Source organism: Danio rerio, chromosome 19 (genome assembly GCF_049306965.1).
Source record: "Danio rerio strain Tuebingen ecotype United States chromosome 19, GRCz12tu, whole genome shotgun sequence".
Classification (NCBI taxonomy): domain Eukaryota; kingdom Metazoa; phylum Chordata; class Actinopteri; order Cypriniformes; family Danionidae; genus Danio; species Danio rerio.
In genome coordinates, this window is record NC_133194.1 from 5,005,442 (window position 1) to 5,030,292 (window position 24,851).

Genomic DNA, 24,851 nt, shown 5'->3' on the forward strand with positions numbered 1-24,851 from the left:
TTAAACCCCTACTCTTTTTCGAGTCTCATCCGAAAGACGTTGCTCACAGAGCAGTATAGAGTCCCCGTCACCAGGGCCGGAGTGGGATTCCTTTTCAGCACTGGAGTTTCAAGCTTAAGATCAGTTCACGACTGACTATATTAAAATAAGGTCATTTCCAATTCAGTTGCACTAATCACGTCTTTTTCAAGGACTCAGCTGCTTTAGAACTTCAAATGTTTTTCATAAATCTGAGAACATTAAAGTGTAGCTAAATCTCCAACGCTATTCTTTAAAACATCACAATGTCCTTTTCTGCAATATCTGAATATATATTCTGTGCAAAATTCATCAAATTGTCACACAAAAAACAAAAATAAAATATGGACACCTACATAAGTAACCCAAACAGTATTATATGTCTTAACACTAAATAAATATTATAAAAAAAAATAATAATAATAAAAAAAAAATAAGCACTTCTCAGGTGAGATTCGAACTCGGGTCAGCAGCATTGTAATGCAACATGCTGACCGCTGGACCACAATGGCACAGATATGATGGTGCGTTTGTATTACTTTGTGCTTCCGAGAACAATTTGTCATCTCTCGTGTATCTCTTAAATGATTTTGCTGATGAGCAAGGTGCCGCGGTTTGGGGTCAAATTATAATTACGTCAGCAATAACCTGCAGGCTGCATTTTGTTCAAGGGGCTGCGAGAAAATAAATTAAAATAAATAAAAAATAAAATAATGAATAAAAAGAGTGAGGTCAAATAAATCAATAAATGAAAAAAGTGCAACTGCTGAGAGTGCAAGCAGCTAGAGACCTCGGCCCTTGCGGCCAAAAAACAACCGGCCCACCGGGAATACTCCCAGTCCTCCTGATTAGCCAATCCGGGTCTGCCCAACACTATACTGGGGAATTAGGACACACACAGACCACAAATTGAGCGCCCCCTGCTGGTCTCATTAATACCACTTCTAGCTTTGTGGTCTACCATCTAGGTCAGGGGGGGGCCAACCCTGTTCCTGGAGAGCCACGTTCCTGCAGATTTCAGTTGCAACCTATATCAAACACACCTGTATGTAATTATCATGTGTTGTTCATATTCTAATTAATTGGTTCAGGTGTGTTTGATATGGGTAGCAACTGAAATCTGCAGGAAGGTGGCTTTCCGGGAACAGGGTTGGCCCCCCCTGATCTAGGTACTGACGGGGCACAGCCCTGGTTAGCTTCAGTGGGCGACCATGAGAGAGTTGCAGAGAGCTAGCTGCCGACTACCGTTTTGTAAGCCGGAGAGCAGCCCGTAATGGACAGTTTAGTCATGAATGTTGCATTTTCCATCCGGTAAATTGCTCTTTTTGGCTTTATAAATAAACTGTCAATGTTCATTTGTCACATTTATCGTACTATTTGATGACAAAGAGAGAGAGAAAAAAAACTCCTGCCTGTCGTGCTTAGCTTTTATTAATATTTTGAAATGTCATTTTTTTCTCACTACATTTGAGTTAAAAAAATAAATGTAGTATGTAAACATTAAATAAAATATCATTAAAGTAATATTTTTTTTTAATATATATACATTCAACAGCCACTTTATTAGGTACACCTGTCCAACTGTACGTTAACACAAATTTTTAATCAGCCAATCACATGGCAGCAACTCGGTGCATTCATACACAAGGTTCAATTCATACACAACAAGGCTCTTGACTCCTTCAAAGTTAAGAAAAAATACCAAAAACATCCTCAAACCGACCATAGGCTTTCGTTTGTTCAGTTTAATATTCTCAAGCTGCAAGAATAATATTGAGTGCATAAAATAAATAAATAAATAACTTTACTGAACAGTTTCATTAAATCGTTCACTCAGACAGCTGATATAGTGCACTATATAGTGAATAGGGAGTGGTTTCAGACACAGTTGATGTCCCTTTCTGTTTCCTTGTTCACTTTCTGTTCTGGTTCAGTGTGAACAAACTCTGGTGACTGAAGCCCCTCCAGTCCCACTGCCCACCCCGAAACCTACAAGCGCCGAGCAGAAGAAACCAGCCGCTGCCAACTGCTCCTGTCCTGCTGGGGAACGGGTAAGAGCATCAAAGGGGACGAGCTGATGAAACACTTTTCTAACACGCAGAAAATTGTATACCTGCCTTATTATGATGTAGTATAGTAATTGAGGCTATTGATGGTACTTAAATAATGGCTAAGTAGACATTATAGGTGCAGTTTAGGCTATACGGTATAACATATTTATCACAAACAACACCATCTAATGTCACAGTTTTTACAAATGCATTAAAAATAGCAACATTGGCTCATTCTGAAAATATAGCCCTAGATCGTGAATTATGTAGCCAGAGGTACGTATGGCTGCATTTCCTGTTTAAAACGAACGCTACAGGGTGGTATGACGCTGTTCCTTTTTGTGCTTACCAGCTGACCACTTCAGTATGGACGGCTTTCACACTGTTACCAGTTTGTTCAGAGGCTCGCCGCATATGTTGGCGCAGAGAGAATTTAACCACGATGACGGGTTTAGAGTCTGATACAGAACAATTCCAGAAAGCAGCCAAAAAATAAAATAACCAAGTAAATAACAGGGTGAGAAAGTGGTGAAATCTGAAAACGTGGTAAAAATCAGGGGAAGGCTTTTCTTTTTCTGGATTGCTTTTTAAAACTGTTGGTTGGGTTTCGGGAAGTGGGTGGGCGCTGGTCAATCGTTGCTTTTGAAAGCACTTTTGGTTGGGTTTAGGGAAGGAAGAGCGTGGGTCAGTCGACAGCGGCCTCTGGTGGATTTACGCAAGAAGAGCAGGCTTGAATGGCATTCGCAAGAGAAATTTGAGATCTCAAAAAGCGTAACAAAAAGTGCAAAAAACATAGCTCCTGGGACATATTTGGTGCTCTTCAGAAATGTATATAGTGGTACGTTTTCAGAATGAGCCTGGGTTAAAAAATACAAGGTAGTTTAGACAGTGAACCAGAATAAATGTTATTAAATCAATAATATTGTAAAATAACAATAATAATAATAATAATAAATTAAATAAATACACTTTTTCCAATAATAAAGCCCTAAATTGTTGCCTAATTATTTTGACATGAGACTAATCTGAAGGGAAAAATACAATTATTGGATGTTTTAATGGTAATTTTATTATTATAGTTTTAGTTTGTAATAAAATATATTTAATAATTTTAAAATCATTTTAATAATGAAAAAATAAATAAAAGAGAAAAAACACAATAATAATTCATTTATTTCTAAGCACTTATTAAATGTGAATGAAATAAGCATGTAATCGATATTCAAAGCATAGGTCTGTATATTATCTCTAAAATGAATTATTTTGATATGAGACTGTGAAGAAAATTGCAATTATTGAATTATTGTTATTATGTTATCATAGTTGTAGTTTGTGATGTATTAAATTCATTTAAAAATAATTCTATTAATAAATAACTAAATAATAAAAAACACAATAGTAAATAAATTATATCAGCTTGTACATAATTCTAAGCATTTGTTAAATATAAATTAAATAAGCATGTCATAGATATTAAAAAATAAATAAATTCAGAACATAGGTCTGTATATTAGCCCTAAAATTTATTATTTTGACATGAGATTTTGAATAATTGCAATTATTGGATGTTATTATGTTAATGTTATATTATAGTTTTAGTTTGTGATATATTTAAATAATTTTAAAATAATAATAATAATAATTAACTAAATAATAAAAAAACAGTAGTACATAAATTATATCTATAACCTGTACAAAGTATTTGCCTAAGCATTTATTAAATATGAATTAAATAAGCATGTCATAGATATTCAAAATATAGCTTGACATTATTTGTTATTGTACAACAGCTTGACAATGTTTGACAGAAATTAATTGTATTCAACATGTAAAATTCAGTGCAGCATATAAGGCTAGATATCAATTTTTTTATGCTGAATTCATTTGTAATGCATTCACTTGCTTTTGTAATGCATTCGTTCTTTACGCTCTCGTTTTTCTTTCAAAATCTCTGTCATTTGCTATCTCTCTCAATCTTTTTCATCCTACAGGGTGATACAGGTCTACCGGGTGCCCCGGGGCCCAAGGGTGAAAAGGTCAATTAGCATTTTACAATCACAACATCCTCAATATGCATCTTCATATCTCCGGATTGTGTTTCTGATTTGTTTCCTCACCGGGTTACTGCATAAACTGTACATCTGCAGGGGGATCCTGGTCTTAAAGGGGCAGAAGGACCACCAGGACTCAAAGGGCTGAAAGGAGAACGTGTATGCCACCAATATTATTACTTAAAACAGTTTCTTGACTGTTTAAATGAACCTAAAACAGCATGGATATTTATTAGAATAATCAGCTGTTTCTACAGTATTGTGGATAGATTGTTAACAGTAAACCGATTTATTTTCATATGCTCTCGATTTTCATCTTCTGTTTCTTCCTCTATGGGCCTGGAGAATAATTGATCGGTGTTGATTGATTATTTGCAGGGTCAGGCTGTCTCTATCAAAGGTGATAGAGGAGAGAAGGTAAGGTCATGAGTTTAACAGTCAAACTCCTCCAGATGCAAAACAAAAACAGCGAATGTATCCACCTTATTTTGACATGTGCAAAGTTATGTTGCTCTTCTTCATATCTATCTTGATTATATTTTCTTCTTATGAGATCAAATTTCTTGTTAAACATTGTTAGGACTCTTGTCAATCATACAAATAAATCTCTATTTATGAGTAACAAAACTGTAGGAGCAGCTAGACTAGGACATCTTCCATTATAAATCATGCTAACAACAATTTGAAACATGCTAGCAACACAATAAACATCCATCTGACACTGACATTATCAACATGCTAATTAAAGCTAACAAAATGATAACCATGCTAACCAGTTGCTAACCAAATGTAAAATACATTCGTCCTAGCAACATTGCTAAACGCATGCTAGCACAGTTAACAGATGTTACAATTGCTAGAAAAGGTTTACTGTAAATGTTAAAAAGTGATTTATTAATACTTACATGCTACAAAATTCTCCATGTTTTAGGTGTATTAAAAACATGCTAGTATTAAAACATGCTAAATAATGTTACCAACATTAAAGTGTTAGCCATACATGTGTTAAAAATATTTATTCATATGTGATCTATTTATGAGTAGCAAAACTATGCAGCTAGACAAGGACATCTTACATTATAAATCATGCTTACAACAATTGTAAAACATGCTAGCAACACAATAAACATCCTTCTGACACTGACATTATCAACATGCTAATTAAAGCTAACAAAATGATAACCAGGCTAGCCAAATGTAAAATACGTTCATCCTAGCAACATTGCTAAACGCATGCTAGCACAGTTAACAGATGTTACAATTGCTAGAAAAGGTTTACTGTAAACGTTAAAAAGTGATTTATTAATACTTACATGCTACAAAATTCTCCATGTTTTAAGTATATTAGAAACATGCTAGTATTAAAACATGCTAAACCAATATTAAAGTGTTAGCCATACATGTGATAAAAATATTTATTCATATGTGATCTATTTATGTGTATCAAAACTATGCAGCTAGACTAGGACATCTTCCATTATAAATCATGCTAACAACAATTTGAAACAAGCTAGCAACACAATAAACATCCATCTGACACTGACATTATCAACATGCTACTTAAAGCTAACAAAATGATAATCAGGCTAACCAGTTGCTAACCAAATGTTAAATATGTTAGTAACATAATCCTAGTAACATTGTTAAACGCAAGCTAGCACAGTAATGTAACAATTGCTAGAAAAAAGGTTGAATGCTATAATGCTATAAAGTGGTTAATTAATGCTTACGTCACAACATTAGCCATGTATATGTTAAAACATGCTAAATAATGTGAACAATATTAAAATGTTATAAACCATGCATATTATAAATCATGCTAACAACATGTAAAACATGCTAGTAACAGTCAACATCCTACAGACATTGTCAACATGCTAATTAAAGCTAACAAAAAGATAACCATGGTAGAAACATGTTTACAGCATGCATGCTAACAAAATGCTAAATATTATGTTAGCAACATCATCCTAGTAACGTTGCTAAAAGCATGCTAGCACAGTTAGCAGATGTTAGAAGAAAAAGGTTAATGTAAATGCTACAAACTGTTTCATTAATGCTTACATGCTACAACATTAGCCATGTGTTAAGCATATTAGAAATATGCTAGTATATGTTACAACCTGCTAAATAGTGTTAAAAAATATAGTTAGCATGCTAATTAAAGCCTAAAAAAAGAAAACCATGTCGATACTCATGTGTGCTAACGCAATGCTAAATATGTTAGCATTAGCAGCAGCATATAATGCAACATTGAACTGGAAGTTGCTGAGACTTTTATACCAGTATGTTAATGTACTTCCAACTGAAACAGAATATTGAGTAGGGGGTGTGGCTTTCTTTTGAGCAAACTAACAGTAAGAGAGTATGCAGTTGCTATGGAAATTATCGGGTTGACGTCAACAAAAGGACCGCCACTATGAATGCAGAAGCAATTCTCAGACTTTGATTGAAGATTACTAAATCAAACACATGTTTTCAGTGGATTAACTTACACAGATTCATAATAACAATGTGAGCTAGCAAAATAACAACAAAAGTTGAGATGAAAGCTTACAGTGACCCAAACATATTTTGACATTAGCACTTTTCTTCTAGTTATTTGCCTATACGGGCTAATACATCAAAAGTGACCCAGTCAAAATACTTTCACGCTGAAAAATGAGGTGGATTGTATATGTTTGTGCTTGTTTGTGCATGTGCATGTGTGTGTCTTCCCATCATTTTGTGCACAACAGAAGCCATTTCCTTCATAAACGTTCTTCCTCCCTTCAATTCAAGTCTAAGATTACAAGAGAGCATAGCTGAAAAGAAAAAATGATGCAAATTGCCACTCTTTTCATGATGAGAACAATAAAAATACCATATTTTGAATGGCTGAATTATGGGTCTGCCAACCTCAGAGGACATGCAAAACACGAACACCCACTCACACGCTTAAAACAGACAGACAGACGGACTCCAGGGCATAATTTCCTCACAATAACATCCTAATTAACCTCTATCAAACAGAGATGCTTACTGGAGAACAAGACGACTGTGGTGTTTGGGAATAGATTGGCAGCTGTTGGGTTTTAAACACTTACCTGTGCTTATTATCATATCAGGCCAGAATCAGGCCAGCTGTGATTTGTGCCTGATTGAATGGAGGTAATTTGAGATTTCAGCTGGACTCGGTCACTATTTGACCAATTTAGATGCCAGCTTACGTCCACATCCTGAAAAATGTGGCATGCTGGACTGGTCAGTGGAATTTCCTGCAACTGGCCTAGAAACCACACAAATAAAAAGGTTTTGTTTTGTTTCTAGTCCAAATATCTAAAAAAATTTAAATGAAGAAGCATTCACTAGACAAGCTAAACATTGTCTTGTTTTCAAAAATAATAAGTTAAAATTAAGTCAGTTTTTCCATAAAACAAGCTAAATATTCTGCCAATGGGGCAAACAAAACTCAAAAACTCTTAAGTAAGAAAATCATTTTTACAGTGGTGAAAATTGACTCGTGTAGTACTTCAAGAGTTCACACTTAGCTGATGATTGATTATAAGCGGGTTTGGCATGCTGTCCCGGGAGAGAGCCCTGAGCCCAAAAGGTCCTTGAGCTCTGGGCTCCCTCCCGTTTGCAGGGCGAGAGGGGAGCTTTGAGCTCAGGTAGATCTCGACAACTCCCCCTTGATAAGAACTGATGACTAAAATTTGAATGCTGTGAAGAGATATGCTGCAGGATGAGAGATTGACTGTGGTGCAAAATTTAGATTGTTCAATTCACTTGTTGTGCATGTTTTTGGAATGTGGGAGGAAACTGGAGGACCCGGAGAAAACCCACGCAAGCATGCGAAGAACATGCAAACTACACACAGAAACGACCACCGGCCTGTTAAAAGACTAGAACCGGTGACATTCTTGCTGTGAGGCAACAGTGCTAACCACTGGGCCACCGTGCCGCCCTATGGAGGGAAAGGTGAAGAGGTAGGGGTGGAAGGGGGGATTCTTCAAATCGAAGACTGTAGTGAGAAACCCTGGCTCTTTATAGTAGGTTAGGAATGGCCTGATTGGTGGATCATGCATGCTAATGCAGAACCAGCTGTGTTCAATCATAATCACGTGATCCTCTCGAAATTAGTTTATGAATAAACTTCACTTAAGCAGGTTAATAATAAACAGACAGACAAAACAATGGCCACAAAACACAGCAAGGTTTCAGGAGATGCTCAAAGAGCATCTTAATGCAGGAGATAATTCCATACAATTATTATTTTGTGTTTATTTACAGGACACAGCTCCTTTGCCAACATGCAGTGACTGACATTGTGCTAACAACAGCACAGTTTTGGCATCTTGCAAATTTTGCATCATTTATTTTTGACCTAAGTAATATTTTAGTGAAGATTTTCAAACATATTCTGACAAAGCACAACGGGCTCTATTTTGACGATCCATGCACAAAGTCTAAAGCACAGGGCGCAAAAGCATTAAGGGCGTGTCAGAATCCACTTTTACTATTTAAGGGATGGAAAAATCCGCTTTGCGCCGTGGCGCATGGTCTAACAGGGTTGAGCTTGTTCTCTTAATGAGTTATAGGTGTGTTTTGAGAATAAACCAATCAGAGTCTCATCTCCCATTCCCTTTAAGTTGTGTCACGCCATAGTGTGTTTGCTATTTACATGACGGACTTCGTAAGTGGAATAACTGAACGCTTCACTAGAGAGAAAACAGTTAAACAGAGCATGTACAGCTCCAGAATGAGAGATGAGCCTCCTCATTATTTACTTTCACTTCTCATTGATAGGGAAACTTCTTGTACGCACAGAGATCCATTAGCCTATAAATAATTAAGTTTGTTTGTTAAGCGCAGATTTGTTTCAAAACTTTTTTTAAATTCAGTTCTAATTTCCAGCAAACGAATAAATGAACAATAATAACGAAGTGTGCTCAAACAACTTATATTTTGGGAGGAACGCCTAATACTACCTGCGACCCGTTTGTGTTCTGACCACATGGTTGTACACTACATCAATAAAGTGTTTCGACTTTTAAAAACAATGTTGTAATACATTGAGTCACTAAGCATTGCTCTTATGATGCTTTTCTACCAGAGGAAAACGTGAATTACTTCAAAACTCTTTAAATATAGTCTGTGTTAGTAAACATAAAGCTATTGATGAAATCCAGGCATAACACTGTATGACAACGCATCAGATGACTGTTCGAGAGCCAACAGCTAATCAATCTGTCAGATTTTGGAGTGCTTTACAGGTCTAAAGAACATTATAAAGGATCTTAAATAAAACAAATACATGTATGGAGAAGGTATATAAGTATATAATTTTACTCACCTTGGAAATGGAGGCAACTTGAACGGTTTGTGAGCACAAAAAAAAAGTGCACACAGCATGCCATATCATCTGATAATTGCAGGAAATAATTCTGCAACTGACTGTGTAAAGCCACATAAAACATAACAAAAATACAATGTATATGCCAAGCTCAGCAGGTTATCAGCCGGAATCAGCTGAAGTGACGAGACAGCGAGCAGCGAGGCCTAGCTGTCTCTCAAGTGGCTGCACCCTTAATTATGGAGACTTAATATAACCTAATATAAATTAAACGGATGAGTTATAAAAAAAATTCACCCCCTCACAGTTGTCATGAAAGGCAGTATTAGCTATATGACGCAAAGCCATCTTTTGTACCAGGCTGTAAACATGTTTTTATCAGCTGTAAAATTGGCCAATTTACCATTGCAGTCAGTAATCATTTGGATTTTCTGGAGCCAGCCCCCAAAGGCAAATCAATGAATTGCAGTTTTAGTTACTTCCGTATTACCTTTCCAAGGAGAGCATGAGGTTGCCGCTTGGTTGCCACCTCCACTTTTTAGAAGTGATTTTTATTCCCTTAACTGTTACTGTCCCACAGATGAGATGTTTTCCAGTACATATTTAATAATTAAAAAATACAATATGAACACAATAAGTTCATTCAGTGTTCCATGCTCTTGGAATGATCTTCAAATTCCCACATGGACTGCAAACGACAACTAAAACTAAAAACCCATCTCTTACGACATCACCTGAGCCCTTGTGAACAAACCCTCTCTCTCCCCTTTAACCAATGAATGAGGTTGCAGCATTTTATTTAAATGACATAAACAGCCACCAAGAACATGTTATGAACATGTGAATTACTAGTTTTACAGTTTTTATGCATGATTCACAATTGCTTGTGTGTGTTTTTCTGTGTACAGTTTGCGTAACGGTGATTTGCATGAATGTTTTCATGTGTGTATGTGTAAATGTAATCCTATTTATCTGTGTGTTCTTATGTTAGCATAGCCGCATATGGAGGAGTTAGCTGGTTAAAATGCATGATGCCGCAAACGCATGTTTGTGTTTGAGGTCTGTCTCTGTCTCTGTCTTTCTCGAATCTTGTGCTCATTCTATCATCTTTGTCATACATAGATGTTGTTTGTGTCAGAGCGGTGTTGCTATTACTCTATGGCTAAGCAGAAAGAGATGTTGCTAATTATTCTCTACCGTATTCAGTGTGTGATGAAACCATTTTAATGATATTTTCAGCAGTTAACATCTCAACACTGTCTGCTATATTTTTCAATGGGTTTCCTGTGTCAGTGCTGGATTAGAAACTGGCCAAACTAGGTAGCTGAGCTACCCTGGTGATCATAATACATACTGCGTTTGGAAGAAGTGTTGCATCAGGACCGATTCTGTGATGCATGCAACCATAAATGCCTGTTTAAATATCCTGATTGTGGTAGTTTTCACCCCATTAACAACAACATGCTTTTGGGTTTGTAAGAGTGAAAATAGTAATAGTAGATACTAGTTTAAATAACTCATTTTTAATAACTAATTTCTTTTATCTTTGCCATGATGACAGTAAATAATATTTGACCAGATATTTTTCAAGACACTAGTATTCAGATTAAAGTGACATTAAAAGGTTTAACTAGGGTAATTAGGTGAGTCGCTGTGTAACAGTGGTTTGTTCTTTAGACAATTAAAAACAAATATTGATTAAAGATGCTAATAATAATTACTTTAAGATCAAATAAAATAAAAAAACTGCTTTTATTGTAGCTGAAATTAAGCAAATGATACTTTCTCCAGAGGAAAAAATATTATAGGAAATACTGTGAAAAATGCCTTGCTCTGTTAAAATTCATATATGTTATAAAGAAAAAATTATTTACAGGAGGGGGACTAATTTTGACTTCAACTGAACACTCTCAGAAATAAAGGTGAGCTGTCACTGGGGTGGTACCTTTTGAAAAGGTATAAATTTGTACCTAAAAGGTCCTAATTATTACCTTTAGGGTGGATATTAGTACCTAAAAAGTACAAAAAAGTTCCTCCTAATCTTTTTAGGTACTAATATATACGTTTGCGGTACCAATATGAACACTTTAAGTACAAAGTGCAGACAAAAGTGAAAAGGGCAGGGGGATGGGTGTTGTTGCAGACGAAAGTGAAAAGGGGTGGGGGTGGGGGATTGATGGGTTTGGGTAGTGTGTTGTCGTGAATAGCGGGGGGTGGTAGGGTGCATTGTCTCGGACAAAAGTGAAGACAGGGGGTGATATGGGTTTGTTGTTGTTTTGGCCCCTTATAATATTGGCCCCCAAGCCCCTGTACATAGGCATTCAGTGGAAAAACCTCTACTTAAAAAAATATATCAAACAATATATACTCTCAATTTCTTTTGTAAATGATTAAACACTTCCAGCTGACAAATTTGTGTAAATGTAATAGTTTGGACTCTATAAAGGTTTAAAATGACAATGAATTCTGCACTGTCATCTTTATTTAGAGCATTTCAATGTGGTGGTGTCATTGGCCCATGAACTTTTCCTGCTTGTTATCAAACAATTTCATAACTGTAACAAGAGGCAAATCAATCATAACTTATTAAAACAGCTATCCTAGCATTATTTATTAATATGTGGATTCTAGGAAGCTGTAGAAATAAAAAATGTTAAACAGGAAATACGTCGGGGCCATCGTATTTGTTCACATCCCTCAAACTGATCTATAGTATTATAATGTGTCATCAATACATTTGTTTTTACTGAGGTGAAAACCCACTTCATTAGAGATAAACAAATCTTTGCACCGTGATTGATATTCTGTCTATGTTGTGGTCGTTTTGTTTCCCTTTCTCTTGAGGATGTTACTCAGTTATCGGCTGACTTTTTCAGAACTGTGGAGAACTTAGAGGAGTAATCACAGATCTCAGTCTGCCCGCGTCTGAATCATGACTATAATCATAAAAGCTTTTCTCTTGTACGGTTACTGTGACTCTCACAATCCAGGAGGTTTCCTGGAGTGAACAAGATGCCTCAAAGCCAACAAATGACAGAACGATTACTGCAGTTTCCCTTGTACTTATTTGCTTACAATACCATGACACTCGGTTTTTGCTTGATCAGTTTGAAGAAGATTTGTTTAGATTGCAAGTTTTAACTTGGACAATTATGTACACTGTTGCATAAAAGTAAGCAGTGCTACATTTGCATGGGCCAGATATAAAGACATCAAGTATATACTCACTGAAGGATGAAGAGTTCCGGGAGTCCTGGTAATCTCTTGCTGCGATGAGATCCTGATATACTGTCTCTCTCCACAGGGGGACAGCGGTGAGTTTGGAGAACCTGGACTCACAGGAGACAGAGGAGAAAAAGTAAGACATGATTGAGGAGATTTAAACAACATCAAATGGCATTTTAGACACTGTTCGAATGTACAAAGCCTCTACGCTAAAAAATCGAGATTGTTTAAACTGCTTATTTAAAATGAGTTGAAACAACACAATTCTTAAGGATTTTTTAAGACAATTTGATTATTTTATATTTAATCTACCTAATTTTTTTCATTTTGCCTAACACAAATCGATTGTGTGGAACCCAGCATTGTTTACAGTGTAAAGCAGAAGTGTCCAAACTCGGTCCTGGAGGGCCGGTGTCCTGTATATAGCTGCGTCCCAAATAGCACACTATACACTATGCACTCATTCACTATGTACTTATGCACTTACACACTCAACAGGATAGTATATGTATGTAGTGTCGTCCCAAATGGCACACTGTTTTTTTACTAAGCGGAAATTCAAACCGTTTTCCTGATGACGTTTGACGGTTGCTAAATCAGTGAAATAAACGACCGAATTATCAAATAATACCTGCTGTGAGTATTGCCGCATTCACCAACAGGAGGCGCTATAATCACTCTCGTAAGAGAATTTTGCTTTCACTATCCAAAATAAATAAAGTTATTCAACGTGTGCGTCCGATAGCTCCGCCCCTTCCGCTACGTAAGCAAACCTGCGGTCGTTGAGTGCGTGAAGTGTCCATCATTCACACTTCATTTTAGCGGCTGAATGAGTGCATCATCCGGGTAATTAAAGTGCACTTAATATTTTTAGAATTTTCAGTGTGAACACACTACTTACACTATTTATACTACAAAATGACGTAGAATAGTGCATAAGTATGCGATTTGGGACGCAGCTATATTTTAGTTTTTAACCCCAATTAAACACACCTGAAACTGCTAATCAAGCTCTGTCTAGGTCAGTGGTCACCAGACTTGTTCCTGGAGGTCCGGTGTCCTGCAGATTTTAGCTCCAACCTAATCAAACACACCTGAACAGGCAAATCAAGCTCTTACTAGGTATACTTGAAACATCCAGGCAGGTGTGTTGAGGCAAGTTGGAGCTAAATCCTGCAGGGACACCAGCCCTCCAGGACCGAGATTGGTGACCCCTGGTCTAGGTATACTAGAAACTTCCAGACAGGTGTCCTGAAAGAAGTTGGAGCTAAACTATGCAGGACACCGGCCCTCCAGGATAGAGTTTGGACACCCCTGCTGTAAAGGGATTTAGTGGTGGATAGTGGTGTAATGGATCACAAATCTTACGGTTGAGCTCACACAATGGTTTTTAAATCATGGATCGGACCATTTTTCGGATCAGCAAAAAAGAGTGGAGAAAAATGTAATTTGCTTTCCATTAATACAAAAAAATACTGCAAAAAGCCCTTGGTTTTAACAAACAGAACTTAGAACCGGTAGTTTTAATAAAAATAAAAAAGAAGAAAATATGCATTATAAAAAATGATCTTTGCTACAGTTGCTGATAATGCTAAATATAGAAATCTAACATCTTGTACAGCATATCATATTTATTTCCAATTAATGATTCAACAATTCACACATGAAACTTCATGTTTCATTATACTGTAGGTGGATCATTTTCGAAAACCTATTCAGTGACATCATTTTAATGGTTGTTTGTCGCCACCTGTTGGTCACACATTTATGAGCTTATTTGATGCTTTGCTCCTCTGTAAAACTCATGTACACTCTTTGTAACAAATTTATATGATGTTGTTACCCTGACATTAATAAAAAAATAAATAAATAAATAAAACCGGGTAAAAAAAAAAAAAAAAAAAAACCTGTTGGTCACACACTGTAATTGCAACAACATTCACCAGCCTCAAGTTCCATTAAATTGTGATTTTAAACTTTACACCAGAATCATCAGTGTTTATATCTGAACTATAAGCTGTTCTCCCAATACTTCTTTGTTATTTAATTGTAACTCACTGACAACGTGTAAAAACTTAATCAAAACATTAAACGCAGATTTGAATGCAGCGATTCGAAGGATTAATAAACATGCTGATCATTTATAATGCATGTTGCACGGGTTTAAATCGATAACACAATCTTTTAATGTTTAATTGTGCAGCTTTACACTGAATTCATTATTGCAGGCTAAACAAACTGTCAGAAAACACCCAAGAAAGCATTTAGGTAGGTCCCACCATAACTTTTTCCGTCATCATCATATTTTACAATGCTTTCATACATGTGATTTAAATGACGCGGGAGGCGATCTCTCTGCAATTGTTATAAAGTTTGGATTAACCTACAAGTTAAAAAAAAAAAAGTTATTAATTCATGGATCACGTGTGTTCTGAACTGTGGTTGAGATCCATCCAAAAAATTAAAAAATAAAAATAAAAAACGTGTGGGAGAAAAAAAAAAGTTTTGAAAAGTTTTTGTGTTCCTCTAAAAAAATGCAATCGCTCATAAAAAATTTCGTTCTTGAGAGAAGCTCTGCATTACAGAAATTTTTGCATTACACCCCTAGTATTTATGACCACATGTACCCTGAAAAAATTATTAATTGGATTTACTAATTTCTTTTAAGGTAAGTGGTTGCAAACGATTTATATAGGCTGAATTAAAGCAGACAAATTCAATTTAGTAATGTTCAACTTGTTTGTTTAAATTCAGATATAAATTGTTTGCAACCACTTACCTTCAAAGAAATGAGTAAATCCAATATTTTTTGCGTGTGTGTTGGCATCCATGATGAGCAGAAGATCAAATTTAACAAAAAGAAATGTTACTATCAGTGATATTAATATGTGTTTATATTTGGATATTTTTAGGGATCAGATGGTTTACCAGGTCTGGCTGGGAAAAAAGGCGATAAGGGTGAAAGAGTGAGTAACAGCTCATGTTGATGGTGTTTTTGGATCGATACTGTCTGTTAATTTAGCATGTTGATACACAGGGTGATCAAGGAGTTGCTGGTGAAGCTGGGCTGCCTGGACCACTCGGACCAAAGGTTAGACATTAACACTTACAGACAGAGTTACAGTGTTTCTTGATGAGCCCAGGGTCAGAAATTAACCACAAGAGTACATATTTATGCTTACTGCTTATAATGTAATCATTAGAGCTGTCAACATACTCATCGCATCCAAAATAAAAGCTTGTATTTACATAATTTACATACTGTCAAAAGTTTCAGGCCAACATTAAATCTGTTGATTTACTGATGGATATACAGTACAGTATGTGATCCTTTACCACAAAACAAATTATAAGTCAAAATTTTCTTGTCATTTTTAATTTAATTGAGATGTATATAAGGTGAATAAATGAAGGGTAGGAATTTTTTAGGTTTAATTGTTTAAGATAATGTATGAGGGAGGCTGGTTGTCCTGGGGTCCGTTCTTCGTACGTGGATTACTCGGTTAGCTGGATTTGGATATTGACGATTTGACACGATCCAGGATCGTTTCGTTCTTCAAAGCTGATCCGAGAGTTGTTGTCATAGCAACAGTTCTGTTAGCTTAAACCTGATCGGGAGCAGGTTCAATTCATATAAGCAGGATTAAGGATTCATATAAGCACTGATATTTTCTTACAGTTTTATATACACTTGGGAAAATGGTACATATTTTTTAACTATATATATATATATATATATATATATATATATATATATATATATATATATATATATATATATATATATAAAGTTATGGTCATTAATAAAATAATTAAAGTTATACATATTAATAAAACATATGCAATCTGCACCCTCGAAATGAAAGTACAAAGACGGCCACCTGGTGGTGCAAAGAGAAAACTTGTTAATATGAACTTTTTAGATCGCTTTAGTACAAATTGTGTATAATAGAAATGCACAATATGTGACTTTTTTTGAAGCAATAATACATTTATGCAGTCATAAACATGTTTTGATAGTTAATATGCCAGTGATTTGATGCTCCACAAGTTGCAGACGCCTTTACCAATATCAAAATGCTTTTGTAAACAACCAGTTATTCTTTACACCGATTAAAAAAGGCTACTATAATAAAGAAAATCTTTTCTAAATGTAGAACTAAATACATTCATTTGCATTGAAATACATGATGATTACTCTTGACACATGAAAGTGTAAAGCCTGCCGCTCACAACAAATGTGGAAGGTTATTGCGTGTCATATTTAACAAACCGTTTACTGCTAATTTGATGTAATTTTGCTCACATGGATAATTGAATATTAATCAGATGATGTCATTACGCTGCTGTGCCGTCAGCCAATTGTTGCATTGCTGATCATGATTTCGAGGATCGATAGATCTGTCCTTCACAACACACGCAGCGATCTCAGATCAGTTTATCCAGACATTTTAATCTGGTTCGCGAACTTGTTTGAAGAACCAAATTAGCGAGAGATCAGTTATCAAGATGAAAAGATCCAGGATCTGCCAAATAATCTTAGATCATTTAAGCGAGGTACGAAGAACAGACCCCTGGTTTGAGCTGCATTTCTACCAGTGTTGTTAGCAATATTGTCTGAATTGGTGGAATTGTGAATGTTAAAAAGTACAGATAGATTTTAAGACATTACGCAAATCCTTCTGGAAAGCACTTCAGTGGTAATAGTTTTCATTTTCAGCATGATAATGATTCGCTAATTGCAGTGAAATCGTATTTGGAGAAAGAAAACAGCTAGCGAAACACAGACACAGTTATGAAATGGCCGCCACAGTGTCCAGATCTGAATATTATAGAGGCTGTTTGAGATCACCTGGACAGAACAAGAAGGATAGGCACTCTAAACCTAAAGAAGAACTCTGGAAAGTGCTGATTGAAGCCTGATATTATTACACAGCATATTATTTCAGAAAATGTCAGGACGATTAGAACAAAACTGTGCCAAGTGAAGCCAGATTAAACATACAGTAGACTTTTGCTTAAAGAGGAATTGTTGTTCTGTTGTATTTTTGTACATATTTCCTATATTTAATGTTCGTTTTAATTAAGCGACTGATTATATATTGAGTTTGATTATATAAAATGTCTGATTATATATAATATTTTATAAGTCTTACGACCACAAAGTTCATGTAGTGTTTAGGCCTTTTACACAGTACTGTAAATGTGTGTACTTTGCACATTTGACAGCACTAGGTATTGTGTATACACTTATTGTCTTTTTGAGTGTAATATACCATATGTTTTATAGAAATTTATATTGAAATGATTTGTTGATGTTGATAGATGCTAAGCAATAATTATATAACAGTTACTTCACTCTAAATAAGTGTTGATAAATGCATATCAGTAACAAAGGTAGTTCTAGCAAATGTAAATAATTGAATAATCTCAGTATTGTCCAATGTCATAATTGAGTATTTCCATGATAACTAGTTTGTTATACCGTTTTTTTATTAGCATGATGTTTCTGACACTGTGCTTAGATGGTCTTTTCAAAATTTTACACTAATCTTACCTTTTTGATTCATTTTTATTCAGGGTATCCAAGGGAATGCCGGTCCACCTGGAGTGCCAGGTGCTCAAGGACTGTCTGTAAGTCTATTTCTGCAATAAAAATGATAAGAATATAAAGTTTATGAAGTTATTAGTATATATATATATATATATATATATATATATATATATATATATATATATATATATATATATATATATATATATATATATATATATATTACATTTACAGTTTCATTTCTCATAAATACAATTTTATTTCTAATGTTTAGGCTTAACAAAAGTGTTTGACGTTATCTATAATGCTACTTTTCATATCTCAATTACATATTTACTTTATACATCAAAACACTACAAAATTACCAAACAACATCAACAGTTGCCGCTTTTTTGTAGTAACTTTTGGTAAACTTTTTATTTATTTATTTTATTTTATTATTTTTTTTGTTTTATTGTTTTTTTTATTTCATTTTTCTTTTCTTCTTATTTTGTTTTGTTTTTGTTTTTGTTATTTTATTTTTATTTTGTTTTATTATTGTTTTTATTTTGTTTTATTTTATTATTTTTTACATTATTTTCGTTTTATTTTATTTTCTTTTTCTTTTATTATTTGTTTTCTTTTATTTTTTGGTTTATTGTTATTATTATTTTATTTTAATTTCTTTTATGTTGTTTTATTTATTTATTTTTGTTTTGTTCATATTTTTTCTTTTTATTTATTTAATTTTTTATTTGGATTTGTTTTATTATTATTATTATTATTATTATTTTCTTTTTGTTTTGTTTTGTTGTCATTATTTTCTTTTTTGTGATATTTTTATTTCATTTTAAAATTGCAATTATATGTATGGTGTTTTGTATTACTTTTTTATGATTTTTTTTTCTATATTCAATTATCATTTCAAGCTTACTTTTTTTTTATTCAGGATGCTGTGTTATATCTGTTCTGGGCAGATCTTAGTGTGTCCAGTTTATAACATTACAGTTTTTTTTTTTTTTTTTTCCTCAGGGAGGAGCTGGAAATAAAGGAGAGAAGGGATCCACTGGAGATCAGGTAAGGGATGACTGACACCTGTCAATCAATTACTACAGGGTGTCCACGGGGTCTGAAAATGTCTAAAAACGTCTTTAATTTCAAAAACAAAACTGTAAAAACAAAATTGTAATTTCAAAAACAAAATTGTAAACAAAATAGAGTCTTAAATTCACTGACATATTGGGTTGTAAGTCCTAAATCATTTTAAACAGGTCTTGATTTTCCTATGTCCATGGAAATCTACCCTATAGAGCTGACACCACATAACTAACAATTAATTTCAAAACTTTTATTTGTCACATTTAAGTTTTTATTGCAAAGAGATTCAATTTACAACAGCTGTTAGACAGTTTTACAGCAAATTCTCCATATTAAATTCCCTAATCTGCCAAAGAAAACTAAAGCAACACATCCCACATACACGATCTTAATACAATAGTTAGTACAATCACTATTTACAGAAGAAACCAGGCCATTAGAAAAAAAAATCATTGTGTTTAGCCCTGTATGTCTAAAATTTTATTCATAATGGTCTTAAAGGGGTCTTAAAAAGTCTTGAAGAAACCTATTTTATGTACCTATTTTATGTACTATTTTGTTAGATGTGAACAAACCTCTAATGTTAAGTGGAGTTTGCGCAACAGACATAAATGATTTGTCAAATGGTTTGTCAGGTGTTTTTGCAGCACTCAGAACATGTTCAGAAAATGTAATAATCCAGTCTAGTCTGTCATTATGAGGTATGGGACGATGTCAGCACCCTTGTTTTAGTTTGATGCATTGGAATAACTTGGACGGGGCCCAAACTAGTCATTGTCACTAAGTACTGTCAGATCCCGAACCCTACAGAGGGAATATTTTTATGCAGGGCAGACTAATAACTCAAACAGATGTCATCGCGCTGATGCAGACTCCATATTTCCTGTTTTGTGGAGGCGTTGCGCAGTCTGAACAGCCTTACAACAGTTTCACACAGCACAGAATTGCCATCATTTCCCAGTCTGTCTGACGCTTCACCTACAGAGGGGTTTTAAGATAAATTAGACTTTTTTTTAAACAAACCTAGTTAACCCTACAGGTCAGAAATGATCTGTGCAGAAATGCTTAAGTAATTAATTAATCTTAAGTAAAAATGCTGGTTATCAAATACAGAAAATATGGATTTTTTTTGTAACAACCGCACGGTTCATTGATACAGAAAGTATCAGATTATACTTTTGCGATGATGGTTTTTCATTTGAACTGAAATGGCCTTGATTTCAAAATAAATATGTACAAACTCATCTACCATCTGTTCTATTTCCTAAATTCCTGACCTGAAACAGCAGGCTCTGCATATAGTGTATATCGCACATGTTTTTCTGGAGCTCATCATGTTACACTTATTTTATCAGCTGGTTTCCTGCTGTCTGTGGTCCATTAAAAACAAAACACTACTGTCTAGACCAGGGGTGCCCAAACCTTTTTGTATGAAGGGCCAAAAACCAAATATCTTTAAAAAAAGCCAAAACTTTTTTACATTAAATTTGCAATGGGTAATTTCCTAATTTATTACCTAATATTTAAAAATAAATAGAAGACTTTACCTTTAATAGTATTACCTTATATATATATATATATATATATATATATATATATATATATATATATATATATATATATATATATATATAAAAATTACACACATTTTTTTACAAGAATTATGCCCAAAATATTTAGTTGTTGTTTTAGGAAATAATACTAAATATTTTAGCTTATTTATTTATTTGCTTTTTTGTTTTGTTAAGTTTTTTGTTTTATTTATTTATTTTTATTTTATTTTATTTATTTATTTATTTTATGTGAATTATGCCCAAAATATATTAGTGGTTGTTTTACAAAACAATACTTCATATTTTCGTTTATTTATTTATTTGCTTTTTTGTTTTGTTTTTTGTTTTATTTATTCATTTTATTTTATTTTATTTATTTTATGAGAATTATGCCCAAAATATCTAGGGGTTGTTTTAGGAAACAATACTTAACATTTTAGTTTGTTTTCAGTATTTGCTTTTTTGTTTTATTTATTTTATTTTACCAGTCAACCTTTGCACTTAATTGATGAAATAATTAAACGTGCTCTTATTAATGCTTTGACCATTTCTAATGGCTAATTTCTTGCTGTAACTTGCTGTAAAGTGTATTAATTGTGCCTATAAATACAGAAAAGGACAACTTTTTGTACGTACAGTAATATTAAGAGTACTTCAAGATGAAATTAGCCATTAGAAATTGTAAATTTGGAAGCATTAACATAGCATTTAATTATTGCATCAACTATGTACAAAAGTTGTCTATTTGAATATATTTAAAATTGCAGTTCATGTGATTTCAAAGCTGAATTTAAGTAATCATTCTAATATTGCTGCTAAAGAAACCTTTTTTATTTATAAAGTGCTGATAACAGTATTTTTATAGGAAACTTTATTTTCATGATTATACATTTCAAAAAGACAGCATTTGTGCAAAGTATATCTCTTGTGTAACATCGAGCATGTCTTTATTCTCACTCTCTGATGTTATTTAGGGTGAGCGGGGTGCAGATGGGTTTCCAGGGAAACCAGGTCTTCCAGGAAAAGAAGTAAGTGTTCTGATAGTTCTGAAATGTATATAATTTGTCATGTACCATTTTCCTCAGCATGCAGTTGCACTGGGGGGGCAGAAGATTTTATTGTGAGCTGATTTCAGGTATTGCTAAGTGACTCTTTTTTTTTTTTTTGTAAAATCAGGGGGTTAGAGGGCTGATTGGTGCTCCTGGTCCAAATGGAGTAAAAGGAGAAAAGGTAGAGTTGTGCAATTTATTATCTAATTTTATTATTTTATTTCATATTTTCTTTTCTTTTATTTTTTGTTTCATTATTTTTATTTTGTTTTATCTTTTATTCTATTTTAATACATTTATTTGATTTATATATTTTTTTTTTGTTTTATTGTTTGTGTTTTATATTTTTTCTTTTATCTTATTTAGTTTTATTTTATTGCATTTTGTTTTGCTATTTTTTATTTTATTGTCAAATAACATGCAAATGGTCAATACAGGCAGGCAGCAGACAACGTAAACAAACTAACAAGGCTAGGGTAAAAACCAAGGCAGGACAAGGCAAGAAAAAGCATCATAATGTTAACTTGACAGATTAACAAGTCTTTGATAACTCTCCGGCTGTGTGTATGCAATCAGTCAGGATCAGGAACCGGTGTGAGTGTGTGTGGTGCATGACTGGACCTTGTAGTCCATCAGCGATCTGCAACCACTAAAACGCTGATCATCATAACAATTTTATATTTTATTTTATTTCATTTTGAGAATGTTTAGGGTTTGGTTTAGAAAAGAATGCTTAATTTATTGCAGTGTGTTTTGATCTGGTACCTGGTTTAGGCTTGTCATGAACAAAAAATAATATGCAATTAAACAGCCAGTAGAGGGCAACAATTTAATTAGTGGTTCATTGAATCATTTACTCAAACGATTAGTTTGTAGCTTCTGATTCTTTTACAAACAAATCCACTGACCGTCTCCATGAATGGATCATTGAATCTTGAAATATTTTTGTTAAAAATCTGATTAATTAAAAAATATTTTTATAGGGAAAAGGCTAATTTTTGTGTCAGTCAAAACTGCAATCTATTACATTTCATCAACTGTGAATACATTTAGACTTTCAAAATGTGTTTTTAGTTGTCTTTTGCATAATTCGGGATGAAATCTCTCAGTCGACGCGGAATATTCTGGATGTGTCAGGCGAAAATGCTTTGTATTAATCATTTTGAGATTTATTAAATCATATAACGTATATTTTTTCATTTAAATACTTTTAATTAAAAATTAAACTCAATAGCTATAAAATGTACATACATTAATAACACAATTTCACCAGCGTTTCCATGACAACATGTATCGTAAGCAGCAGGAACTAGTATACTACATAGAAATGTTGGAGCGTTATTTAAGCAGCCTTTGAGCTGTTTTTCACTTACTCCCCAAAACCAAATATGGATGACAATTTTCAGCAGCTGGAAATTTGTTTAATCTCTATTATAATGTCAGTGGAAACAATAAATATTATATTTTTACAATATCATTGCAGGTTATAAATATCCCACATTCTAATAAGGAGACACATTTTGTGGAGATGATGGTTGCTTGGCTTTTGTTGTTCCTGTTATTAACTTTCACGTTGCTCTAAATCCATTTAACTGAATTTTATTTATTTTAATATTATTATTAACTTTATTTTATTGAATGTCTCTTATTGCATTTCTTAGATAATTGAAGAAGGAGCCAGATATATTTGACTCTTTTTTTTCCCCACATCAAAACCTCAAACCACATATATCTTCTTTGGAAAATTACAGTTTTGTTTCTTATGCCGGTGTTTCTCACACTCATTTACAAAAATCACCCAAATTGCAACCAAACTATGTCATTTGAGCTCTTGTCTGCTGTCTTTCACACACATTTCCAAATACTAGCTTGTCAGAACTTGCCGAACGGATCATTTTACTCCAATTGAACTCCACTCAAAATATTAAATCACAGTTGGAGCTTTAGTAATGTCCTTGTTAAAATGTCTAAAAGAAACTCCAGTATTCTCTATGTTAAACTTTCAAAATGTGGTTTAATACATGCTGTGTTGGTTTGACAGGGTGCACAAGGTCCTGCCGGAATACCTGGTGATGCGGTGAGATGTTTGATTGGTTAAATCAAGGAATCACATTCTATAACCGCTGTATTGACTTGCTCAAAACTTTTCATTTGTGTTTCTCCACAGATTCAGTTGGCAGGACTCAAGGGGGAGACTGTGAGTGTTCAGTCAGTTGGGAAGATGAGTCTATTTTAGCTTCTTCAGAGAAGTTTTTAAACCATAAATGTATTTTCAGGGAGCCCAAGGAGAAGCGGGACTTCCAGGAGTGGACGGACTCCCTGGACCTCCTGTAAGATTCATTTTGTGATTTGAGATGTTATTTCAAAACAGATTTTTCTATGTGCAGTATTTTTTACAGTATATCCTATAATATTTTATCTTCAGAAGAAAGTTTTGTTTTATTTTAACTAGAATAAAAGCAGTTTTTATTTTTTTAATCACCATTTTAAGATCAATATTATTAGCCTCTTTAATCAGTATTTTTTTTCTCGAAAATCTACAGAACAAACCGTTGTTATGCAATAACTTGCCTACTTACCCTAACCTGCCTAGTTAACCTAATTAGCCTAGTTAAGTCTTTAAATGTCACTTTAAGCTGTATGGAAGTGTCTTAAAAAATATCTAGTCAAATATTATTTACTGTGATCATGGCAAAGATAAAACAAATGAGTTATTAGAAATGAGTTATTAAAACTATCGTGTTTAGAAAAAAAATATTCGCTCCGTTAAACAGAAATTGGGGAAAAATATACAAGGGGGCTAATAATTCTGACTGATTATGCTCAAATCTTTTCATTTGTGTTTTTTTACCACTGGTATATGCTTACTATAAATCAGTACACCCCTCACAGGTCTCTCTTTTAAATTAATATTTTCTATAGGATGCCTTACAATAAT

The 24,851-nt window shown here is 33.9% G+C and overlaps 1 protein-coding gene across 4 annotated transcripts in view; it reads left to right on the plus strand.

Annotated features, from left to right (window-relative positions):
- The window catches only part of col22a1 (collagen, type XXII, alpha 1), a 129,822-nt gene that overhangs the window by 58,000 nt on the left and 46,971 nt on the right, over positions 1 to 24,851 (plus strand). For 2 of the 4 annotated variants that reach the window (XM_073930460.1, NM_001291376.1), the window contains 14 exon segments: positions 1,953 to 2,069; positions 4,061 to 4,105; positions 4,217 to 4,279; positions 4,499 to 4,537; positions 12,760 to 12,813; positions 15,593 to 15,646; positions 15,718 to 15,771; positions 18,261 to 18,314; positions 19,246 to 19,290; positions 21,839 to 21,892; positions 22,041 to 22,094; positions 23,955 to 23,990; positions 24,081 to 24,110; positions 24,190 to 24,243. In XM_073930460.1, coding sequence (XP_073786561.1) covers positions 1,953 to 2,069; positions 4,061 to 4,105; positions 4,217 to 4,279; positions 4,499 to 4,537; positions 12,760 to 12,813; positions 15,593 to 15,646; positions 15,718 to 15,771; positions 18,261 to 18,314; positions 19,246 to 19,290; positions 21,839 to 21,892; positions 22,041 to 22,094; positions 23,955 to 23,990; positions 24,081 to 24,110; positions 24,190 to 24,243 — 753 coding nt within the window. 4 annotated transcript variants of the gene reach the window in all.